The sequence below is a fragment of the Cucurbita moschata genome, unplaced genomic scaffold (genome assembly GCF_002738365.1).
Source record: "Cucurbita moschata cultivar Rifu unplaced genomic scaffold, Cmos_1.0 Cmo_Scf00048, whole genome shotgun sequence".
NCBI lineage: Eukaryota > Viridiplantae > Streptophyta > Magnoliopsida > Cucurbitales > Cucurbitaceae > Cucurbita > Cucurbita moschata.
In genome coordinates, this window is record NW_019268564.1 from 1415413 (window position 1) to 1439080 (window position 23668).

The 23668-nt window shown below is 35.9% G+C and overlaps 4 protein-coding genes across 9 annotated transcripts; all 4 read right to left on the reverse strand.

The window, feature by feature from the left end:
* Positions 1–1064: 1064 nt before the first annotated feature.
* Positions 1065–5574, reverse strand: LOC111435286 (probable galacturonosyltransferase 3). Of its 2 annotated transcripts, XM_023072727.1 has the most exons (9): positions 5342–5574; positions 4794–4846; positions 4594–4642; positions 3736–3780; positions 3509–3646; positions 3100–3231; positions 2689–3023; positions 1659–2604; positions 1065–1526 (listed from the first exon to the last, which is right to left on the reverse strand). In XM_023072727.1, the coding sequence occupies exons 1-9, from the start codon at positions 5405–5407 to the stop codon at positions 1251–1253; spliced, it is 2040 nt and encodes a 679-aa protein (XP_022928495.1). In that variant the 5' UTR covers positions 5408–5574; the 3' UTR covers positions 1065–1250. The 2 variants fall into 2 exon arrangements, with proteins under 2 accessions (XP_022928495.1, XP_022928496.1); XM_023072728.1 differs by lacking the exons at positions 4594–4642; positions 4794–4846; positions 5342–5574 and having other exon boundaries at positions 3100–3227; positions 3736–3785.
* A 697-nt stretch (positions 5575–6271) lies between these two features.
* On the reverse strand, positions 6272–10662 carry LOC111435287 (probable serine/threonine-protein kinase PIX13). 5 transcript variants are annotated; one of them, XM_023072729.1, is made up of 8 exons: positions 10577–10662; positions 10388–10506; positions 10011–10116; positions 8754–9064; positions 7440–7575; positions 7189–7331; positions 6964–7087; positions 6272–6876 (listed from the first exon to the last, which is right to left on the reverse strand). In XM_023072729.1, the coding sequence occupies exons 3-8, from the start codon at positions 10075–10077 to the stop codon at positions 6452–6454; spliced, it is 1206 nt and encodes a 401-aa protein (XP_022928497.1). In that variant the 5' UTR covers positions 10078–10116; positions 10388–10506; positions 10577–10662; the 3' UTR covers positions 6272–6451. The 5 variants fall into 5 exon arrangements, with proteins under 5 accessions (XP_022928497.1, XP_022928498.1, XP_022928499.1 ...); XM_023072730.1 differs by having other exon boundaries at positions 10388–10454; positions 10577–10648; XM_023072731.1 differs by lacking the exon at positions 10388–10506 and having other exon boundaries at positions 10577–10658.
* Positions 10663–13044: 2382 nt separating this feature from the next.
* Positions 13045–18245, reverse strand: LOC111435285 (bromodomain-containing protein DDB_G0270170-like). Its single transcript, XM_023072726.1, has 9 exons — positions 17727–18245; positions 17040–17085; positions 16878–16956; positions 16756–16801; positions 16570–16668; positions 15670–15738; positions 15230–15587; positions 14990–15147; positions 13045–14190 (listed from the first exon to the last, which is right to left on the reverse strand). Exons 1-9 carry the CDS (start codon positions 18192–18194, stop codon positions 13279–13281), a joined length of 2235 nt encoding a protein of 744 aa, XP_022928494.1. The 5' UTR covers positions 18195–18245; the 3' UTR covers positions 13045–13278.
* A 2782-nt stretch (positions 18246–21027) lies between these two features.
* Positions 21028–22329, reverse strand: LOC111435288 (protein EXORDIUM-like 5). Its single transcript, XM_023072735.1, has one exon. The coding sequence runs from the start codon at positions 22237–22239 to the stop codon at positions 21193–21195; it is 1047 nt and encodes a 348-aa protein (XP_022928503.1). The 5' UTR covers positions 22240–22329; the 3' UTR covers positions 21028–21192.
* Positions 22330–23668: the final 1339 nt, after the last annotated feature.

Genomic DNA, 23668 nt, shown 5'->3' on the forward strand with positions numbered 1-23668 from the left:
AAAAAAAAAACTAATTTATTTAATCTTTGTAAAAAAAAATGAAAAATAATAATATATCAAGGAACAATTTCGCGTACAAATATTTTCACAAGATATTTTCTCAAACAAAATAATTATGTGTCTTTAACTTTTTTTGAAATTGATCGAGGTTGGTATATGTTGACATTGTGTTGACATTGACCGAGGTTGGTATATTTGAAATTATACGATATTTTCCCAAACAAAATAACTTTCTTTGAAATAGATATGTTGACATTGCGTCTAAGCCCATGTGTCGGAGGTTGGTATATGCACACATAATCTAGTACGACATCACATAAATGTTATGTATGGATGACTTTTTCTTTTTTTTTCTTTACATCTTACATGTAAGAATTTATCCATCTTCCATAAAGGAGTCGAATGAAACCAAAGTTTCACGTTCGGTTTTGAATTAGAGACGTTCAAAATGATGAATCAACATCGACTATAACCCCTAGCCTTCCAAGCTAACGATGTGGGTTCGATTCCGACTATTCGTTTATCTTATTCTTATTATATATATTCTTATGTATATTATAAATATAATAAATTATTCATTAATTAATTAAAAATTAAAATGGAATTACTCAAATCAAAATTTTAACATTACTTCAAATATACTTAATGTAATACATCATTGAATTGAATACGCAATTTTTGAAATTGTCACACACATGAGTCGTTATCAATGAGCATGACCAAGCGAAGTGTGATGGCCGATGACATTGACATCCCAAGAATTAGGATGACATGTAAGATGACATCAAGACATGTGAGCCATGTTAATTGAAAACTAAAAATGATCACATGATAGAGATGCAATGCAACTTCGCATGTGAGAGATTTTAACCCTAAGTAGAGGCAAGGTCAAGCCTAATGATTTGGCCTAGAGAAAAAATAAGTCAAATTAGCTGCAGACACGAGAGACGGGTGTGGCCGAACAAGCTCAGATTCCATCAAGTTGTGTTTGGTTGACAAAGATGAACCTCGCCTAAGAGCTTTCCGTGCGAGACAAGCGCATAGAACAAACTTTTAAGTATTCATAGACAACACAAACAAACAAAGAAATTAATTGAATGAATAACCTCTCTAAACTTTGACACTAAAAGACCCTCAAAGGATCATATCATTATACGACGTTTCTTGAGAACTTGAACACCAAAACTGATCTATTTCGTATTCTTTCTATTGAAAAAATTGAGTGGGAGAAGGGGAAAAAAAATATATTGCTATTCACTGATGTTACAAAGCTGGAGATAAGGGTTGCCAGGCATCACATACTTAGACCAGTATGACTTGTACTTGGAAACAGCTAAATCTAACCAGGGCTTGTAGTTTCCATTGTAATGGATAACAGCAGCATTCTCTATTTCTGTGAGGTTCAGCGCAGGGTCGTATCCGAGACCTAGCACGTGCCATCCTCTGTCTAGCGGATACGTAAGATTGTAAAATGTGATCAGACCTGGTGGAAGCGACCCGAGCTTCCACAGAGTTCGGTCCTCGTTCTGCACGGGAGTTCCTTCGGTTAGTAATCTAAGTGTGTTTAATTAAAAGAAAGATGAGCTATATACTTGCAAGTTGTATGATAAATGTTCAAAACTACGAAATGACTATCAAAGCAAGGGGGCAAGTGTTACCATATCTTGCCAATAATGGTATATTCCAGTCATGTTTCGTTTTCTCCATTCCTTCAAGTCGAAAATATTCATGCCGAACGCCCAACCGCAAGCATTTGGATCAAAATTCTCAGAGATCTTTGGATTTGAGAAGTTGAGATATTTATCGAACCGATGAAAGCTTTCTTTACAGGTCTCGACTGCCCCATTCACCATACCTTTCAGATCGATGGACCACAACGGCGTTAAATCCTTTTGAACTACAATATCGTCGTCTAAAAATAGGATCTTGTCCAACTTTGGATACACTTCGGGAAGGTAGAATCGAAGATGATTCAGCATGGACAAATACTTGGGGTTCCTATACTTGAGATTATCCATACCAACAGAGAGGGAAGAAGGATGATTTGCCTTGAAGTAATACTCTTTAAGTCTTGCAGATTCAAGTTGTCGTAGAACAGAGCAATAAGAGGAATTCAACCACTTGAAATCATCGATATTTTGAACTTGGATCGTTGCTTTCGAAGGAGAATTAACAAGAAACCACATTCTCATAGCAGCAAAGTTCAGCTTATCTGTGACGATATGGAAGACGTGTTTCTCGGGTTCCTTTGCATGCAGAACAGTAGAGTTGACGACAACCGATGTTGCTAACACGTTGTCTGAGAAAATTGCATAGTGATACAGAGAAGGATTCTCGGTCTTTTCTCTGTCGATATTGTGATTAAGATGGTAACCCTTCAGGAAATAGTCTCCTGCAAGATGTAAAGGGAGACAGTGCAAGGATTTAGGGACTGTTTTGGCTGCTAGCTGAGTCAAGAATGCACTCTTTTTCTTCTGGGCATTCACATTATCCTCAGTTGACTGTAGCATGGTTCTCAACTTTCTCGACATAGTCAGACAATCATATAGTTCGTCTTTGGCCATCGCAAGAGCATGACCCATGGTTTTCGCTCGATCTAGTGCACTGCAGAAAGACGAAGAACAATGCATGAGTACCAAGAAAAGTCGGCAAGCGTTAACAAGAGGAGAGAAAGAAGCTTTCTAAAACCTTGGATGAAGCCCAGCATCAGAATTTGCTTCCCCAATGGCCAGTTGACTTTCTCTACAGTGTTTCAGTAGAGTATTGTAAAGTCTGGTATCATTCTTTGACTTAGCTATATTAGCATATGCTTTGGCCATTATGATCTGATCGCGCATAAGTTTCAAGGTGGAATCAGATTTCGGGTTTTCAAAATCTCTCCTCCAAATGCTGTACTTCCCCTTTACTGTAGTGTCAAAGCTTTTAGACCGTTCGATAGCAGCAGCTGCCATCTGATCGTCTACCTCTTTATCTTCTCTAATCAAATTCGCAGCTCGTAGAGCCCTCCTCTCCATTCGCATTGCCTGAAGTACTTACATATTGAAAATTAGTTCAAAATACCTATGTGCCAATGCCAAGTAGAAGGGTGAGAAATCTTACCCTCCGTTTTAGCTTCACTGGATTCATCGATGATAAACGAGAAAAATCAGCTTCATCTTCTGCAGGAGGTTGGCCATCTACAGAGCGTTCCACCTTCTCCTCATTCTCCATCCTGGAAACTAATGGGTCTGTCTGAAAGGAAAAAAATACATGAATTATGTTTTACATGTGCATATGCATATGCACCAGGAAAATATAATCAAACTACTACTCAAGTCCAGTGAGCCACAACGGAAAAGGAATAAACATCGACCATTGATGTTTTACCTAGAATGGATTATGGAAAGTTAGAACCTAACTAAAACAGCAATAAGTAAAATATAACATGCTTTAACAGTTGACCCCATGCACATTATACAAACAAAAAACGTCAAGAGGACTTGATCGGTTTCAAAAATATTCTCAGTACCTGGGAACTCAGTGGCTGGTGGTGGTTTCCATCCACAGAATTTTCCCATACCCAGGAGGCAGATAAATCCTTCAATTTGACCCTTCCAAGGCGAAAAGCCCCAGAAGGATCACTATAGGCTACAATTATGTCAATATCCTGTTGGAAGTGAATGTTACAAACATAAACATTGCAAGTCTTGAATGCAAATAATACTAAAATTTATGAACTTCATAACACATTAATACCTTATCATCTTCATTGGTGCTGATTCTATTTGCAATTCGTTGCTCCTGCAAGCATTTGAGTTGATCAATAAGTGCAAGGACTTCTGAATGCATAAAGCTTATAAATGAAATAAAATTACCATAGAAAGTACGGAAAGAATCCCACAATTAATTAAATGAATTTCTTTCCATCTTTGTAGTGCGAGGAAGAAACTAAACTCATAAATAAATCATAACTTCATCAAGAAGGCCTTTAGTGACATAAGTACTCACCCTTCCATTCGTGCAAAACAAATTGCTTTTTTTCTCTTTTAACCATCTCTCTAATTCAAGTATCTTAATAATTATAACCAACACAACTAGCAAAACAAGTTAGAATAAAAACACAGGTATGGAACCAAAAAAGTTCATAATTGCCTGAAATGACCAAAAGATAAGAAACCATTTGTATGCATGCATATTACCATATGTTATTACAGCCACAGGCATAACACCAGTCACCAGAGTTCAAGTAATGCCATATATTAAACAACGTTAATGATTCCACCAACTTAGAGGCTATATGATACGGTCTTGTGCCAAAAAAAAGTTCAGTACAAAAATTCATACACGCACACATATAAACATCCTTGTCCTCAAAGGTGATCGTCAAGAGTTTCATAATCTTTACACAAGCATTACTCAGTTTGATGTCTTTTAATTTGACAATGTTGTGCAATCAATCCACTACTAAAATATATTAAAATGGGAAAATATTAACAAATGGTAATAGGAGTTCACTTACCAACTAAATGACTAAATCTCGATTCAAATAAAAAATATATATGTTACCAACAAATTAAATGTACAATGTACCACAGAAAGATACAAGTGTAATACCTCTCCATTTCCACATTGGACACATTGATGCAAAGGCTTCTCATTCTGACTGCAGTATATAAAAGATCAAGCCTCGTCAATGTTCATTTATCAGACAGAAATCGTCTATCCAAGCATGATAATAATAAAATAAAGAATTCACAAGTAAACGAAGAATAAAGAAATATCTGGCATAGCAAATCTTTCAACAATTTTCTTACGCGAGAGAAGCATTGGATGCATCCGCTCCAATGGGACCAATGTGAAATACAACCTGCATCGAATTAGGCAGTTGAACTTAAGGCTTAAACTGCATCTATCTGGAAAATCAAAATTGATGTATCCGACAACTACGATCTAATCCTGGAAAGAATTCTAATAAATTCTGAAAATAAAGATGCAAGCAAAGGAAAGCTTGCGACACAACAGAAGCACAGCCTTAAGATCAGAGTTAACAGTCCGGTTCATTTCACTAAGGCGCAATCAAATCTCTAACAGATGCACAATTAAAAAAGAAAATTCCAAAAAGTATCAAAACAATCGGCATCAATCTACAGCAGACTTCTCGAAAGGCCGTAAGAAAGAGTAATTTCAAGACCTCATTAAGGTCCCGAAGGAATTCAGCTCACAATCGCAACAGTACCAAATGAGAAGGATCTTGAGGAACATATACAAATTCACTACCGCATCTCAAGTAGCAAAAAAGAAACAGAACAAAATTATCCAAAAATTACAGGCTATGCTCAAAAAAGGAATGGAAAGTTGTTACCAATAAGACGCAGAGGAGAAACAGAAGATTCAAGTTGAGAGAAATTCTTCTTCGAAGAACTTCCATGGCAGAAATTGGAGAGAGACGATCAGTGGCTTATCGCTTCAGAGTAGAAGGAAGGCAGTATCTTCAAGATTCATTTCGTCTTCATTCGCCAGCGCGGGACTGTGATGCCGAACTCCATGAAAGCGCGTTTCAAAGTCGGTAGATCAGGAAGCAAATATGGAAAATGGAATTTTCAGAAATTAGTTTCTTCAAGATCTTATATATATATATATATATTTCTATAATGTCTAATAGATTAATATTTAGTTTTGTTATTTCTAATATTTTTTTTAATTAAAATATTTCACTTCTTAACTAAATTTTAAAATTAAAAAATTAAAAAATTATGATCTTTTTTAATTTTCTTATTTTCTCGTTAAATTTATATGTTTTCTATAGTATATTTCATCTTTGTTAACAAAATAGTTAAAATTTTAAAATAAAAGCTAATTTTTAAATTTTTTTTAAGAATATATATATAATATATACAAAGTAATATTTATAGGTTTAATACGAAATTTATTTTAGTTTTCAAAACTTGGTTTGAGCGTTTAAATATACAATTACGACATTAATTTCGTAAAAAAGATTATAATTGAATTTAATCAAATTTCAAGGACTAAATAAGAATTAAATATATAATTTAACCGAAAGAAATTAGCAGTTAATTTGTGTATTGAGTTAAAACAAATGAAAATTTGATTTGATTTTTAGGTTTTTAATCGAAAAAAATGGGTTTGATTTCTCATTAATTCTTTACCGTCATTTTTTTTTTTGACTTTTTGACTTTTTAGTTATCGATCTAGATTTTGAAAACATTGTAAGATCTCATATCGGTGCCAAAGGCAGAGGGAAACGAAACATTTCTTGTAAGGGTGTGAAGTGGGAGAGGGAAATGAAACATTCTTTGTAAGGACACAGTTTAGGGTCGTGCCCGGTCCCAAACTGTTCGTTCGTTCTGCCTTTCGAGAATCAAATGGTGAGAGGTCATTCCATTCTAAGATTTATAAGAAACATATGAATGAAGAAATGAGAGTGGAACAAGAGAATCAGTACCAATGAAATCTATCTCAACCTGGGTGATGTTTGATTAGCATGGACTCCATATTGCTTCACGTGAAGTGGAGAGCTATGGTGAAGAGGCTGGCGGGGCGAACGGTTTCTAGGCTCATTCGGTCGGTCGTTCATAGCTTCGATCCGTTCCAGTGTCTCGACAACCTCGTTCATTGCTGGTCTGTTCTTCTGTTCTTGCTCAATACATTGGAGAGCAAGCTGAGCCACTTGGAATGCTGATCTCGATGGATACTTGCCTTCCAACCGAAAGTCCATCACGTTTTTCAGCTTCCTCCTCTCTGATAAGTATGGCTTTATCCAATCCACCAAGTTTTCGTGACCGGTTGGACGGTTTTCGTCGAGTGCACGTAAACCCGTTAACATCTCGATCAGTACAACTCCAAAACCATACACGTCACTCTTGACATACAAATGTCCTGTATTATAAACATCATCGTTATTCAGAATTTGAAAATACTCGATAACAGTCTCAAGTTCTCGAATTTTGGACGGTTTTATTCTACCTGTGGATATATACTCCGGGGCAGCATAACCATTAGTGCCCATAACTCGAGTCGACAAATGAGATTTACTTTCAGAAGGACCCAATTTTGCCAAACCAAAGTCTGATAGCTTTGGTGTATAAGACTATAAGGAGAGAAGATATCAACAAGGAAACGGCTATTATGAGAAAGGCTCTTTCTTAAAATGTATATTTACCTAAAAATTCATCATAAACAGAACATTACCCCATCAAGCAGAATATTAGAAGCCTTGAAATCTCTATAAATTACTTGCTTGTCCGATGTGTGCAAGAACGCCAGCCCTCGAGCGGCACCTATGGCGATCTTAAGCCGAGTATCCCACTCTAGTGGTGTAACTGCTGAGCCCCCTGCATTTTACAGAAAGGTTGATATCTCTGTTGGTGAGAACAAACAAAAGAACACTAGCAATTAAGTGGAAGAACATCATAGGATAAGATCATCAATTAGTTTCTTACTTCCAAACAGATGGTTTTCCAAACTTCCCTTTTGCATGAACTCATAAGTGAGGAGTAGCTCGTGATCCTCCCAACAGTAACCCAGCAGCTTCACCAGATTTGGGTGAGAAAGTCTTCCTAAGAAGCCCACTTCTGACTGCACAACCAACCAGACAGGTTATAATGTGTAATTTTTTCAAAACGTCTCGAGGAGGAAACTTCTTGAGTAGGAGGTTTGAACACAATACCTCCTACTCGAGAACCATGTTAGATCATCCCTCAACCCAAAAACTTAAGTTAATGGATTATGGAAAATTTAATATTGTGAGACTCCACGTCGGTTGGGGAGAAAAATGAAACATACTTTGTAAGGGTGTGGAAACTTCTCCCTAGTAAACGTGTTTTAAAAACTTTGAGGGGAAACCCAGAAGGAAAAGTCCAAAGAAGATAATATTTGTTAGCAGTGGGCTTGGGCTGTTACAAATGGTATCGAAGCAAGATACCGAGCAATGAGCCAACGAAGGGGGGTAGACACGAGGTGGTGTGCCAATAAGGACACTGAGCCCCGAAGGATGGTGGATCGGTCGGGGATCTTACAGGATTGGAGAAGAGAACGAGTGCCAGCGAGGACGTTAGACCCTAAAGGAGGGGTGGATTGTGAGATCTTACATCGGTTGGGGAGGAGAACGAATCATTCTTTATAAGAGTGTGGAAACCTCTCCCTAGCTAACACGTTTTAAAAACCTTGAGGGGAAGCCAAGAAGGGAAAGCCCAAAGAGGAAAGCCCAAAAGGGAAATCTCATATTTGCTATCAGTGGGCTCGGGCCGTTACAAATACTATATCAACACTCTAACAGAGATTAACAGTGACATGAATGATGGAAATCACATTTAGGTGTCGTTTGGAACGATGTAAACAAAATGCTATCAGTTTTTCTCTACACTCAAAATTTATCTAGATGGTTTTCTTTTTTAACTCATTCTCAGTTGAGTTGTACTGAAACAGTACTTAGAAGGTTCAAATGCACTCAAGCAATTCACTTGAGTTCGCATGATACTCTAACCCCGGCTATAATCAAACTACTGGCACAAAAGAGAAAGAAAGACGGGCTTCAGTCCCCACATCATCCAAGTGAACAATCACCAATTTCAGGTGATTCAGAGGTCACCCTTTGATTTATACTCATTGTCCACCCTACTAGTCCTCATAGACACTTTGCCCATCCTAAAGCCAGCTCTAAGAGACAACAAAAAGTTCAAGTTATTAAGTTCTTAAGCTAGGGCATAGAGTGAACAATCACCATGTAGTATTCATCTCTATAACAATATAATTACCTGCCACTCCTCAATTCCTTGCAAGCTATCAGATTTCAACTTTTTGACCGCAATAACCATCGAATTTCCCTTCTTTCCATGGCCCTTCTCCTCGAGCCAACCTTTGTAAACTTTGCCAAAACCTCCTTCACCAAGCATTGCCTCAGCTCTGAAGTTTTTGGTTGCAGCTTTGAGCTCTGCCAAACTGTACTCTCTCAAATTTGGAGAGGGCAAAATCTGGCCATTTGGAAAAGCTTCATCTCCACTTGCTACCGAGAAATTACTATTCTTCGAGATGTTGCTGACCGTTGATGATGTTGTCTGGGATACCACTGTTATAGCCACAGATTTGAATTATACAAGGGAAATTTTTCCAAGTCATAAACAAGATATCATTATCTGCATATATCTCTTAGTCTTAGAACCAAGTTAAATGGAAAAAACTGACCAAACACTCAAAAACTACGAAACTCTAAACAGATTAAACAAACAAATATCCATATGGGAAGACTGGAAAAGAGTTTGGAAGATATTTTGTAACAGCTCAAACCCACTACTAGCCGATATTATCCTCTTTGGACTTTCCCTTCCGGGCTTTTCCTCAAGATTTTAAAACGCGTCTGCTAGGGAGAGAGATTTCTAAACCCTTATAAAGAATGTTTCGTTCCCCTCTCCAACCAATATGGGATCTCACAATCCACCCCCCTTCGAGGCCCAGCGTCCTCGCTGACACATCGTTCGATGCCAAACTCTGATTCCATTTGTAACAACAACCCAAGCCTACCGCTAGCTGATATTGTCCTCGTTGGGCTTTCCCTCAAGGTTTTTAAAACACGTCTGCTAGGGAGAGGTCTCCCCACTTTTATAAATAATGTTTTATTCCCCTCTCCAACCAATATGGGATCTTACAATCCACCCCCTTACGAGGCCCAGCGTCCCTGCTGGCACATTGCTCAGTGCCTAGCTTTGATACCATTTTTAACAACCCAAGTCTACCGCTAGCTGATATTATCCTCTTTGGGCTTTCCCTTCCGGCTTCCCCTCAAGATTTTAGAACAAGTCTACTAGGGAGAGGTTTCCACACCCTTATAAAGAATGTTTCATTCTCCTCTCCAACCAATATGAGATCTCACGTATTTCCTCCTCAAAGATTGATAAACAATACACAAATAACTCCGAGGACTGATTAAATGAAACCCTATCAAAGAATTTGAAACTCAAGAGGGAAAAATTATTTGGGGAAAAACCTGCAGATAGTAAGCACAAAGCTGAAATTACCTGAACTGAGATGTCCAGTGGTATTAGGGGTATGATTACCAACAGGAGAACCCCAACAAATCCCCATTTCTCCCACTCTCTCTCTCAACCTCTAATTTTCTTCTTCCTGTTAGATCACAAAAGCGAAAGAAGAAGAAGATAATTAAAGAGAGCACTAATGAAATAAAATAAAAGCAATCCAGACGTCTCAGTCAACTAGTTCATACTCAATCCCACCTGTACGACCAATTAATTCAGAAATCTCTCAATCAAACTTCAAAAATATGATCCAACGAACACAGATTTAACGTAAAATCAATCAATAAACCAATCAAACACCGATGAATCCAAATGCAGTGGAAAATGAGGCGTTTAAATGAAGGATTGGACGATATTACCACAAAGACTGAGTCGCTGAAATTGAAAAGAGGTGGGGACTGAAGAAGATGACAACGGACTGAAAATCTGTCCGTTTGTTCAAAGTCAACTACCGTGAATCATATTGTTTGGTTTCAATCTACGTGAAAAAATTGAATTCAAAGATAACGAAAAGAAAGGAGAATTGATAAAAAAGAGATGTAAATTACTTGAAGAGTGGGGTCGAAGAATTATGGCGTCGCCATTTTCCGCCATTGGAGGCCCCGCCAACTAAAGCTCGCTTTAACTAGCAAAAGACGAAAGCCTGGTTTTGTTGACCCTAAACAAACGAAAAATTCAACCGTTTTTTATTTTTATTGATTATTTAAACTTTTTAAAAATATAGATTCTCAAAATTTTCAACCAAATTAAATTAAAAATTTTTATTTCTATTTTTTAATAAAAATAATCTATTTATTTTCAAACAATTAATAAAAATTTACCATATATATTTTTAAAAATTATAAATTTTATTTTTAAAAGTTTATTAGAGAATAAAAAATTTAAAAAAATCATTAAAATAATCACAAATTTATTTTTTTTACGTATTGATAATTTTTTATAAATAATTTGACGAGACTATTTATGAGTATTTTATCTAAATATAAAAATATTAATTTTTTTTTAAATTTAATATATTGGTTAAAGTATAATTTTTTTTTCTTGCTCGGGTTAATATTACAGTTTTAAACTTTCATTTTTGTATCTAATAAATTATTTAAATTTTTTTAATTTTTTAATATTTAATTTATAAAAATAGTGTGAATAAAGGGAATACGAGAAGGTCGAGATTCAAAATACAATTTGACTCTAATAATAAATTATATTATAATTGACTCACCTAACAAAGTTTTGGAAAAATAAATTAATTAAAGTTGATTACTTTCCAGTTGGAGTCAAAATAATTTTACTTTTTTAAGACACAAAATAAAATAAATTAAGTTGGGTCAGGGACAAATTCGTCATTTTACTTCAATAAATCGTGATTTTTTGAGGATTAATATAAGAACGAGAATATTTGAACCTTTTACCCTCTTAGTATATGTTAGTATTGAATTTCAATATGTAAGTCTGACGTATTCTAAAGTGAGTATCGAATAGAGACTCGTAAACTTGTAAGAGGAGCTTCCGAGCATTGGTGTGATGTTGTGTCCAACACACTCTGATGCTTAAGTCGGTGATTAGGTCAGAGTAGTCGAGAGCTGAGCACAATTATGTATTACAATTTTTTATTTTGGTGAGGGGTAGACTTGTGGTGTTTATTATACTTTCCCAAGGGTCGGGTACTTACCCCTTTGATTGGACGTGTGCCTAATGTGTGCGATCACTGGTCCTTGGTTTGGCTCGATGAGCTGATGACCGAGGTGTTCTCTTTATTTTGTTAGGAGTGAGTCAAATTCTTTCGAGCTTAAGGGATCAGATTGTTTCAATCTTATAAAGTCGAAGTATTTCTAACATAATTGTTTGATAATTTCGATTTATTGAGTTAGCCGTAAGTTAATTGAGGACGGTATATATATTTTAACTAATTGAGTTTGGTTTATATATTGTTAAGAATGAGAAATAGAAATAGAATTGAGATCGAAAAAGTATGACTAACTGTAATACCTAAAAATATCTATACAATAAATATATAACTAACTGTAAATAAATAAAATATACGGTTAATCAATTCCCTAAATATCTAGATATATTCTAACCAATTATTACTCCAAAATATCCTCTTAATATATATATAAAATTTGAAATATTTTTTTGGATGGGAGAGAAATGGTGAAGAGAGAGAAAGGTGTGAACACAGCTTTGATAAGAAGGCTGTGAAGCCTTTATCGTTTTCCCCAATTCAAAGTAAAAGAAAAATGGAATATATATATATAAAATATATATAGAATATATATATATAGATTATATTTTTTGTTTATGTCAAAGTTTTTAATTTACTATTAAATATTTCATTTTATTTTGGAGGGTGAGACACTTCCTCGTCTTGTTCTCGCTCCCCAAACCATTTTTTCCCGACCTAACGAAAAACTTTGTTATTTTGGTTCGGATCGAGGCAATAATTTTCTACGAGAAAAATCATAATAATTATATATATATAGATGTCATGGTCATGCTTGTCTAGAGCACGACAGATGTTCCAGTCTTGCTTGTTCGAGTCGGTTGACAGGGGATGTCACGGTCATATTTGCCTAAAGCATGATAGATGTCCCAATCTTGCTTGTCCAAGTCGGTTGATAGGGACGTCAACCAATCGAGTGGAGGAGGATGTCACGGTCATGCATGTCCAAGGTGTGTTGTCAATGGCCGCATGACAGATATCCCGATCTTGTTTGTCTAAGACGTGTTCCATGATTTTATATGCTTTCATCCTAGATACGTCTTTACCATTTCATATTGGGTTAGTACAAGGGTGTATTACTTTTGATATATCTTTGATCATCTAAAATCAACTTATCGTTTGATTTTATATTTTTTAAACCCGATTTTTTAGAGGGTTCAAAAAAACTTGATGACCTAATAATAAACCTGATAAACTCAATCAACCCAACTCAACCCGTACCGTTTGGGTTAGGTTATGAACTTTTTGGGTCGAGTTGGATTCAAATTTGTGTCAAGCGTTCACCAAAATCGGAGCTGAATTGAACCAATTTGGATTATTGTTAATTTAAAAATTAAAATTAAAATACATTTTTTCTTCCCCTATGAACCTAAGAAATTAGGATACATAAATCTGTACATGAACGAACCTCTCTTCTAATGTTTTTACAACACAAGTTGGTAGGTTTTGCCACTACTCCATGAGCAACACACCACCATTTCTATGGTTTAATCAAGAACTTGAAAAATGATCAACAATTAGTAATAATCCTCATAGCTGCAATACTAAATCAGGGTTACCACACTCCACCTTACTACAGCTAGGAGATCCTGGAGAATTAAATCTCGCGTTCACGTCCGGGGGAACTGATTCCGGTTTGTGGTGTATTGTTGTTGTTTTTTCTGCTGGTGATGGCCCTTGCGAATGAGCCTCGTTCCCCGACCCGGGCAATGAACTGGAAGAGTTTGTTGTACTGGGATCTGTTGCTGGATGGATGAAGTTAGCATTAGTCCTGGAGGTCGTTGTCTCGAGCGTTCGAGATGACTGAGGTTGTTCATCAGCAGGCTCGGATGCTCCTGTTAGTTTCCCCCTGTGAGCAGAGAGATCAAAGGCATAAGTACCATTGAATCCATTCATACCAGGGCGGATGGTTGGAGTCGCGCGTTGTTTCTGAAATGAAGGCCTTGAGGTTGGAATACTACGTTCCAATACATTATAATCACTACTGGGATTCAATCCTTCAACTCCTTCAGCCTGTCCCCTGCACGGCTCAGAAGATCGTTGAGTACTCGACGGTGATGATGAAGTTGCAGCAAACTCAGTGGGAGGCCTACTTAAATGGCCATCTGAACTGGGGGCATGAGAAGGCTCGTAGTCGTGTGTCTTAGATGAAGTATCAGCTTCGGAGTTGTCGGATGATCGAACGCCCTTTTGTTCAGGAGCAAGAGGCTTTACATCTGCACCATAGGGATGTAATGTTGACATTTGACAGAGTTCAGCTTGAGGTAGAAACACTCTCTTTGGTGTGGTATCATTTTCTACAACCCATCCAGGACCAAAACCTGAACCTGCTGGTAAAGATCTTTCGATCTTCTTTGAAGCAACTCTCCAAGCTACAGATCCGAGATCTGCAGCGAATCGGGCAAGGCTTCGTGCATAAGCATGCTCCAAGAAAAGTCCGACCTGATTCACATAAAGCACAAGTTATCCCACCGAAAAGTCCATATAAGTTCGTCGTATAATTCAAGTCACCAAAACCAAATGGCAGCATGTTGTAGACAATATTAACTAGACGAGGACAGTAAATATTCAAGTCAACACAATTGACATATCAGAAACTGAAAATAACAGTCCAATTCCTCTTATCCTCAACTATATGCTTTTTATATTTTCTTTGACAACAAGAAGCTATATCAGACGCCCCAGCTCCAAAACTTCGGGTTATAATTGAAATTGTGTATAAGGGTGTGGAAACCTCTCCCTAGCAGACACATTTTAAAAACCTTGAGAGAAAACCCGAAAGGGAAAGCCCAAAGAGGACAATATTTGCTAGCGGTAACTTGAACCGTTACAAATGGTATAAGAGTCAGACACCGTACGATGTGTCAGTAAGGAGGCTAAGCCTCGAAGAGGGTGGACACAAAGCGATGTGCCAGCAAGGACGCTAGGCCCCCTAGTGGGGTGGATTGGGGGGTCCCACATCGATTAGAGAAGAGAACAAGTATTAGCGAGGACGCTGGGCCCCGAAGAAGGATGGATTATGAGATCCCACATCGGTAGGGGAGGAGAACAAAGCATTCTTTATAAGGGTGTGTGGAAACCTCTCCCAAGCAGACGCGTTTTAAAAACCTTGAGGGGAAGCCGGACAAGGAAAGCTCAAAGTGAACAATATCTGCTAGCGGTGGGGTTGGTCAACCTTAATGGACACTCCAAGCATGGCACTCAAAAGAAAATGTTTACAGTAAATAAGTCGGATACATACTGGCATTAAAAGCTTCCTCTCTCTATCAAATGTATTCAACACAGAGGGTTCTAGCAAAGCAGCTGCCGCTTGAAATTGCTTATATGTGTTACGCCTATTCTCATCAGAGACAATTGGTCTTTTCCCCTGTCTCACTGAATTAATTCTCAGTCCAGAACCTGCCAGGAAAGAACAATCATAGAACCAAAACTTAGGTTGCATCTTATACCAAAGTAAAAAAGCTTGCCTAAGATTTCATACCTGTAATATCCTCGCTTCTATCAATTCTGCTCTGGTTAAACAAGTTAAATGCAGCAGCATCACTATTGGAAGAAAAGGAGAATCTGCCAGAAAAATCAGCTAAACTAGTTTTTTCGAAATGATGAAATCCTTTCCTCAAATCGTTCGACCGATTCGTGTTTTCACCACCAGTAGCAAGAGTGGCATCCGGGGAAAACTCGGAACCAGCACGTTCCAAGGAAGGTCGACCCAATGGTTTTTTCAAATGCTTGGTCGGTGGTCTACCTCTTCTTGCTACTTTAGGCTCTGGTTCATTCTCATCACTATCTTGTCTCAGGTTCTTAAAATTCTTTTTTGCTAACTCTTGTATGGTACGTGCCTGACAAAAATACAATTAAATTTCATTGTGTATGCAAGTAGAAACAGCAAAGAACAATAAGGAAGTTCAGTGCAAATCAAACCTGCCGAAAATATATGGTATCTGGGGCATTATATTGCATTGCATTTGAACTGATTAAGAGAATGTCTTTCTGCAGGGGGGGGAAAAACCATTATATCAATACTGATGAACAAACCTTAGCATTCATACAACTTGAATTAAGTGTAGCACTTAAGATGCATTTAAGTAACACGTTTTGTGAGATCCTACATTGGTTGGGGTGAAGAACGAAACATTGTTTTTAAGGGCGTGGAAACCTCTCCCTAGCAGACGTGTTTTAAAACCTCGAGGGGAAGCCCGAAAGAGAAGGCCTAAAGAGGACAATATCTGCCAGCGGTGGGCATGGGTCATTACACGTTTACCATGCAAACTAGCAACAGATAATTGAATAACTCAAGAAAATCTGACTTGGAGGGCAGAGAAGACTGCAAAAGACTAAAAGGAGAAACCTCATGAAATCTTAAGCCATACTTGTATCGAACTAAAAACGCAAAGTAACATGGTAATAACTTGTTTTACTCATCAAATAAGCATTATTAAGTTCTAGAACAAGGATTTCAATTTCCACAGCCAGTTTGTTAAGAATCAAGCATCCCCTTCGCTAATAAAAGTATTGAACACAACGTGGTCGGTAGATTTCGAGTACAAAACGAGAAGGAAATACTGACATATAATGGAAAGAACACTGTAATAAGGCCTACAATGCTTATTTTCAGAATGTCAACAAAATATCAAGTGAATCACCACCCTATTCAATTCCAACTTACCAAATACAATTAAGAACATTCACTCAAGTGTAGCAACTCGATTAGCATGGTTAAAAACATCAATTGTGTAGTGGACCAACCATGAAGGTATCAAGAATTCAGATGAACAGAACAAACGATTGAAACGAAACAGAACAACAAAGTAAATATCATACTTCAAACTGTTCCAAACTGGTATAGGCTCCAGAAGTAAGCTTCCCACGAACAGTCCCAAAATCCATCGGATGCTCTATAATTTCATGATAGTCTGGAAGCTACAAAGTATCGTTTTAAAAGTAAAATCAGACAAAGCATCTCATAAAACCCAAAAGCTGGTTGGCATCATCAATCCCAAAACCAACCTCGTTGGGGTCCACTGGTTCGGAAAACACCCCATAGATATCCTTCCTGGAATTAAAGCACTAAGGACATTAAAATTAATTTTTAAAAAAAACCCACAGAAAGATGAGCTGAAAAAACACACTTTTGAAGCCTGTCGAGGATGAAGAGTAAAAGCTTCTTATCAGGTAAAAGCGTCAAGGGTCCCGAATCCATATGCGACCCTGCATGTAATTATGTCCATAATGATTAAAAACGGTCACAAACATGGTTTTCAAAGAACTGGCGTTTGATTATTGACAAAAACCTTGAAGGGTTTCCGATGGGTTTGTAGTAGAAATGGACTTTTCACCCTGAGACATCAAAAAGAAACAGCCAATGCGCCAACAGTTACAGTCGGACAAATCATTTTCCAATTATGGGTGAGCTCAAGAAACAGAGTAGATCTAATGAAAAAGTAAACAGGACTAGGAATCAGACTGCCACGAATGGGGAGAAAAAAAAAGAAAAAAAAAAGAAACCCGATTATCATGTGGGAAAATAATTAAGGAACGAAAAGACAAATCCGAACTTTTTCGTTTAAAATATGACAGTCAAATCAGATCGTTTTTAAGGAAGATAAGTACCCAGTAAATGCTCATAAATCAAATAGTAAGCAACGAATTTAATATGATGATGAAGAAAAAATTTGAACCACAACTGAAAATTCAGAGAACCCATTTCAAATTAGCTAAGTCAACTACCCTTGACTGAGATACTCGAAAATCCAACAGCAAAATTCAAAAGTGCGAAATTCAAGGAAACTCTTTCGGACACTGTCACCGTATTTTCTCCACTCACCCACAAAATAAAAACGTACGAATCTCCCAATAACTTTGGCGCCTTAACATTTGGTACTTTGTTGAACAAGATCAGCCCCCATTTCCCCCATGAAAAACGAGGGAAAATGCAAAACAAACACAAACCCAGAATATTCAACCACAAATTGCAGTACCTTCTCGGAGTCTTGGATCCTAGATCCCTCCGCAATTGAACCGATCTTCCGCTTCTTATTAGCCGACGCAACATTATCGTCCCCCTCCGCATTAGAATCGGAACCACCGGAATTGAGAGAGGACGAATTGACGGGAGGTTTCTGAGAGTGCAATCTGAGAACGAGCTTGAGTTTCCTCTCGCGGCGGTTCCTGGCCAATTCTTGGTTGTATTCGGCATCGTCGTGGTCATCGGGAGTGAGTCCGTCGGGGTTGGGATTCCGGCGAGTAGATCGCCGCAAGGGAGTAGAAGAAGCGTAATTAGGGTTGGGAATTGCGGAGGAGCGGTCGATTCGCTTGGGTTTGTTGTGATTCTGTTGCTTCTGCTCTTCATCCTCTTGTTCTTGCTGTTCCTTTAGATTCCGCTTTTGAAGATCCAACAGCGATGGCCGCCCTTTCTTCCTCTTCTTCCTCTCCACTACCTTACCCATTGCTGCTGCTTCCCCTCTCTCTCTCTCTATCTCTCTGGAGAGAAAACAAACAAAGCCGTATTATTCCATTTATTTTTTATTTTATTTTATTTCTTTTTTATTTATTTTTTCTTAATTATTTAAATTATACTCAAACTTTGAGTCTAATTTTAATTTTATTTATGTAATTATTATTTTAATTATACCCACACTAATTAAAGGAGTTATCAAATTATAAATCGAACCATACGAGATCTTTAAAAAATAAATGAAAATGCAGTAAATATTGGTATTTGTTAAGCAGTTACGGGTATGTTTCGGGTTAATTATAAATCGAACAAAACAAGATTTTCAAAAAATAAATGGCAAATATGGTAATTATTCGTATTTGTTAAGTAGTTACTGGTATGAGTCGGGTTAAAGATGAATTACAAATCGAGACTTGAAAAGTGATTGTCGGGTAGTTAAAGTCTCGTATATTATTATTGTATTTATATTGAGACCATTTTAAACCTTTATTTATTTATTTTAATGCGTGAATTTAAATAATTTTAAAGCTGGAGAAAAGCTTTTTTATGGAATAAAGACATAATTGAAACTAACACCAAAGTATCAATTTGAATAATTTAACTTTTTTTTCTTTTTTTTTTTAATATAATTTTTTTAAGGAGTTTTGTGAAATTGAGGAGGGGAGGCACGCTTGTCACGTGATGTTTGTGAACGACTAATGGGTGATTGACACGTGGAGGCTGGGAGTGCTCTGTTTGAAACCAATATTGTTCGAGAAGGAACAAGATATTTTTGTTCTTTTCGTGTCTACGTGGCGAACAGATAAATTCTTGAACTGTTGGAAATTTTCTTTTATATATATATATATATACATATATTTGTTTGAACTTTTTATTTAAAATAAATAAATTTTAGTATATAACAATTTAGTCCCTGTACTTTTAAATTTCTAACAGTTTAGTCCCTAATTATATATTGACTAACATGTATTTATTAAAATTTGAATCAAATATATTAGCGCCCGTGTTACGTAAAGCTTGACTTACCTTTTAACACCAACGATTGATAGGAACAAAACTGTTTCTCGACGTTCGAAACCCAACTCATGTATCTCTTGCATCAACAAACAACCGAACCCTTGGAGACCTTGTTCAATCTTTAGGATGTGATGAGCTAACATCGAGATGCCAAACGAATCTATCGATAAGAGTTCTTGGGAGTCAGTAGTCAGACATCGAGCTTTTATCTTGACCAAGAAAACCTCAGAATATAGTGGCACGCCAATTTAACCAAATAGTTGGATATTCAACCAAATATTACAAAAAGCCAATTTACAAAAATGGCCAACTCATCAAATGACAATGGTAATATGGTAATATGACAATGGCATTTAATAAATTAAATTAATTTTGGTAGAATAATAATTTAACCCTAAAATTAAAATACATTTTTAATTTTTCAACTCAAAATAATTATATAAATATTTACTACAAAAATATAAAAATAAATAATATACCTTTTTGAGTGGATTACAGTTGTTTTGAAGAGCTTAATTTCAATGATCACGTGAGTTTCCATTCTAATGGGCCAATCAATCCGCGTGTGGGCCCGAAACGTGGGCCTCACGTGACTTTGACCTCACAATTTACATATATTTAATATCTATTTTTTTAATAAATTCTTTAAAAAATTTAATGTATAATAAATTTTTAAAATTTTAACTTTACCTCATTTTAAAAAAAATTATATAAATATGCTAAATAAATAATTTATAATTACTTTTATACTTAATAAATTAGTTATGTTTAAAAGAAAAAAAGAAGCAATAATATAAATATTATTGTACATGTTTTTAGTTAATTAATTAATGGGGTTCTAAATTTGGTATAATTATTATTTTACAATATTATATATTATATTATACATATTTTAATTTTAAAAAAAATTAAGTTTCAAATTCAAAACCTTAATTTTTTAATTTTTAATTTTTAATATAATTGATATTTTTATTTTTGTCTACTAGTCAAAATTAGTTAGGAAGCAGATTCCACTTGGAGGAAAGTCGAATTATACTTACAGCTGTGCTCAGAGAAAATTCCCTCATTTTCAACTTTTTATTATACCTACCTTTAATTTTCTATATGGTAATTTATTGTACAATAAATAAATAAATAAATATATATATTCGGAGTTCGAGTTGGGTTGGATTGGAGAAATTTTTTGACAAATACGAAATTTTGGGTTGGTTGGGTTGCCCGAACAACCCAATTAGGGTTCGTAGCTCAACTCTCCGTTCAAGGGTTTGGTTGAGTTGTTAGTTTTTTTGTTTTTACACTAATAATTACAATTTAAGATTAAATATCAGACGTTCACAAGTTATAATGCATCGCTATCGTCAATTATAAACGTTAAATATTCTTAATTTTCATAATAATAAGTACGGTAGAGTTAGGTTGTATTATAACCTTATTTTTTGGTGGGTAGGGTTGACCCAACAAAAAATGTCAATTTACATAACTGACCTGAATTTTCGGTCTTCTTAAAATTCAACCTAATCTAAATCGAAAAAAATCTAAGCTAGTCCAAGTTGGGTCGAGTAATCCAAATTCTCGAATTATATAAACACCTCTAATAATTAGTCGGACATAACTCAACGGACTAAAAAGACAAAAACTCGAGCAAAATTCAACCGATTCAATAACATTAAATTTTTAAAATATTTTTATAGTTAAAAAACCAGTACATATTTAATGGTTTCTAAAGCTTAATTATAAAATTATAAAATTTAAAGATAAATAATAAAATTAAAGTATGACGTAATAATCTAAAATATGACGTAATAATCTAAAATAAAGGTTAATTTAGATTATATTTAATTCAACTAAGCATATAATGATTTGAACGCTAAGCACAAAACTTGTGATCCTTATTTTCTTTATACAAAAATAAAAAAAGAAATTAAAATTAAAATTAAAAAAAAAAAAAAAAACTTTAATCTTCATCTTCTTCCTCAGTCCAACGCGTTCGGCCCTGCACAGGCTTTCAAAACCGGACTCCATAGCCACTGCACCAAAAACCTTCGTCCATTTCCACCATTTAAATTAAAACTCCGCCCTTCTCCGTCTTTCATCACCGCCCCAATATACCCTCCTCCGCCGCCGCTTCCGTACAGCCCCTCACACAGATCCCCAATCTCCGTCGGCGCCGTCGGATCCTCGCCGGCGTACCAAGCATTCACCAATGGATTCGACGAAAGCTCTGCCAACTCATGTCCGATCACGCTTATCATCCCATCCACTCCGATATCCCCGTTCGGAGGCGAAAGCGCCGCCGCCCCTCCGCCGCCCATATACCCTGGAATGGCGAATGGATATGCGCAAACCTCGGGGCACTGCTGCCCGGAGTTTCCAACCCAGGCATACGGCAACGTGTAGCCGACCATCGATGGGAAAGTGAAGTAATGGAATCCACAAACGGCTCTGCAGAAATCTTGAACAATCACGTCGCCGGAAGTTAGGATTAGGTAGATTCCGTTGCGGTGGTCGACCGGGAACGGTGCGGATCGGACGGCGGAGGCGATGACTTGTTGGATTGAGAGACGGGTGAGTTGGGTGCCGAGGGAGTATCGGCGATCGGAATATTCGCCGGCGATTACGATGGAGCGGGACACGTTGGCGCCGGTTTGGTCGTTGTAGAGAGTGACAGTCCGCCACCACTCTGCGACTGAGGGAGATGGAGCAGCGGCGGCGACGGAGAATGAGAGCAAGAAATCCTTGATGAGATTCTGTTCCGGAAGAGCCCATTTGCCGTACCAAATAAGGTAAATGTTAATCGGAGAAGACGAGAGCACCGGGCCCATGTGGTACCGGAGATTGACCAAATTGGAGGAGCCCTCGAATCTTTTCGAGGCGGAGAGGCTTGGCGGCGGAAGTTTTGGGTTGTGCACGGTGGCGGATCCCGACCGAAATTTCGAAGAGGAAGAAGAAGCTGCCGCCACGACATCGGTGTAAAGAACGAGGAGAATAGAAAAGGCAAGAAGGGGGCGGAGAGATGACATTTTCTGGGCCGATGCAGTGGCGGAGACGGCGGCGGTAGCAGCGGAGGAGGTGGAGCAGAGAGGCGGAAATGGAGGGGTATTTATAGGGACGGTGAAACTGAGGGAAGGGAATGTGGTTGGAGACAGCTAGTTATGTATTTTACTGCAATTCTTTTTCCTTATTTATTTATTTTCAATTTTTTTAAAGTTAAATTTAAATTCATTGGTATTTTTCTTAACCAAAATAATAATAATAATAAATTTGTAGCTTTTTAAACACTAAATTTTAAAAATTATATAATAAGTCTTTAAAATTTTAAAATTTTAAAATTGTGTCTATTTAACAATAAACTTTAAAAATTATTTAATAAAATTTAATTTTTTTTATTTTGTATCTAATATATTATTTACCTATTTTTTAATTTTTACCCACAAATTTAAAAATTAAATAATTTTTAGGGAATAATGAATTTGGAACGATAATCGAGGAATAATATGACACTTTAATTTCAATTCTCGAAAAAACTGACTGCTTTGGTTTATGTTTTGCCTTTTAAAACGACAACGTTTTAAGGCTTTTTTTGGAAGTTTTGAATTTCTGTTCATTCATATTTACTTTTTATTCGATATTAAATTAATAAAAACATTTTAACTATAATATATATCTATATATATATTTATTTATTTATTTATATACATATACACTAAATTTTTCAAAACTTTTAATAATATCTTTAAATTAAAAAAAATATTAAAAATACCATTATTCGAGTCTTTTAAAAAAAATCGTTAATATTTTTTTAAAATATATATATATTTGAACTTTTAAAGGTTTAACTTTAAAAAATAACATTAACCGTTTATAGATAATTTATGAGACGTGAGCGTATGGTTTGTAATTGATAGTGATAATTTTTTTTATAAACATTAAACGTGTTAATGCTAATGTAAAAATATCATTAATATTTTTTATATATTTTTTAAAACTTTTTTTATTAAAAAAATAATTTTAAAAGAAAAAAAAACTGTTATTAAAGTATTTGTGAGACAAAAGTATAAAATTTAGGAATTTTTAATTAATTTAACTAATAAAATATTATATATTGCATGAAGTTTATTAATCGACTAAAAAATTGAATATTCGAATTTCTCTATTTATTTGATAAATTATAAAATAATTTTAGTTACTAAAAAAAGCCCCTAGACATAGATAGACAACTATTTTTCTTGTTTTCTTTTTATTCTTATTTTTGAAAAGAATGATATTATTCCGTTTCATATTAATTTAAAATATAGTTTTTAAAATCAATTATTTGGTCACGTTAAATAATTTCTCCTCATTTTATTGTTTGTTACTCTTATATGGTTTGTATTAAAAAATGTATATATCCAAAACTATATATTAAATTTAGTTTTAAATAAAATTACTTAAGAAATTAAGTAAATGTTT

Coding starts and splice junctions, on each gene's coding strand:
- LOC111435286 (XM_023072727.1), bottom strand. CDS start 5,407: ATGGAAGTTCTTCGAAGAAGAATTTCTCTCAACTTGAATCTTCTGTTT. Junction 3,781..4,593: donor TCCAATGTGGAAATGGAGAG/GTATTACACTTG, acceptor AAATGCTTGCAG/GAGCAACGAATTGCAAATAG. Junction 3,232..3,508: donor ACCAGCCACTGAGTTCCCAG/GTACTGAGAATA, acceptor TTTTCCTTTCAG/ACAGACCCATTAGTTTCCAG.
- LOC111435287 (XM_023072729.1), bottom strand. CDS start 10,077: ATGGGGATTTGTTGGGGTTCTCCTGTTGGTAATCATACCCCTAATACC. Junction 9,065..10,010: donor CACTGGACATCTCAGTTCAG/GTAATTTCAGCT, acceptor TGGCTATAACAG/TGGTATCCCAGACAACATCA. Junction 7,576..8,753: donor AAGGAATTGAGGAGTGGCAG/GTAATTATATTG, acceptor TTGGTTGTGCAG/TCAGAAGTGGGCTTCTTAGG.
- LOC111435285 (XM_023072726.1), bottom strand. CDS start 18,194: ATGGGTAAGGTAGTGGAGAGGAAGAAGAGGAAGAAAGGGCGGCCATCG. Junction 15,739..16,569: donor CCAGTTTGGAACAGTTTGAA/GTATGATATTTA, acceptor CCCCCCCTGCAG/AAAGACATTCTCTTAATCAG. Junction 15,588..15,669: donor ATACCATATATTTTCGGCAG/GTTTGATTTGCA, acceptor TATTTTTGTCAG/GCACGTACCATACAAGAGTT.
- LOC111435288 (XM_023072735.1), bottom strand. CDS start 22,239: ATGTCATCTCTCCGCCCCCTTCTTGCCTTTTCTATTCTCCTCGTTCTT.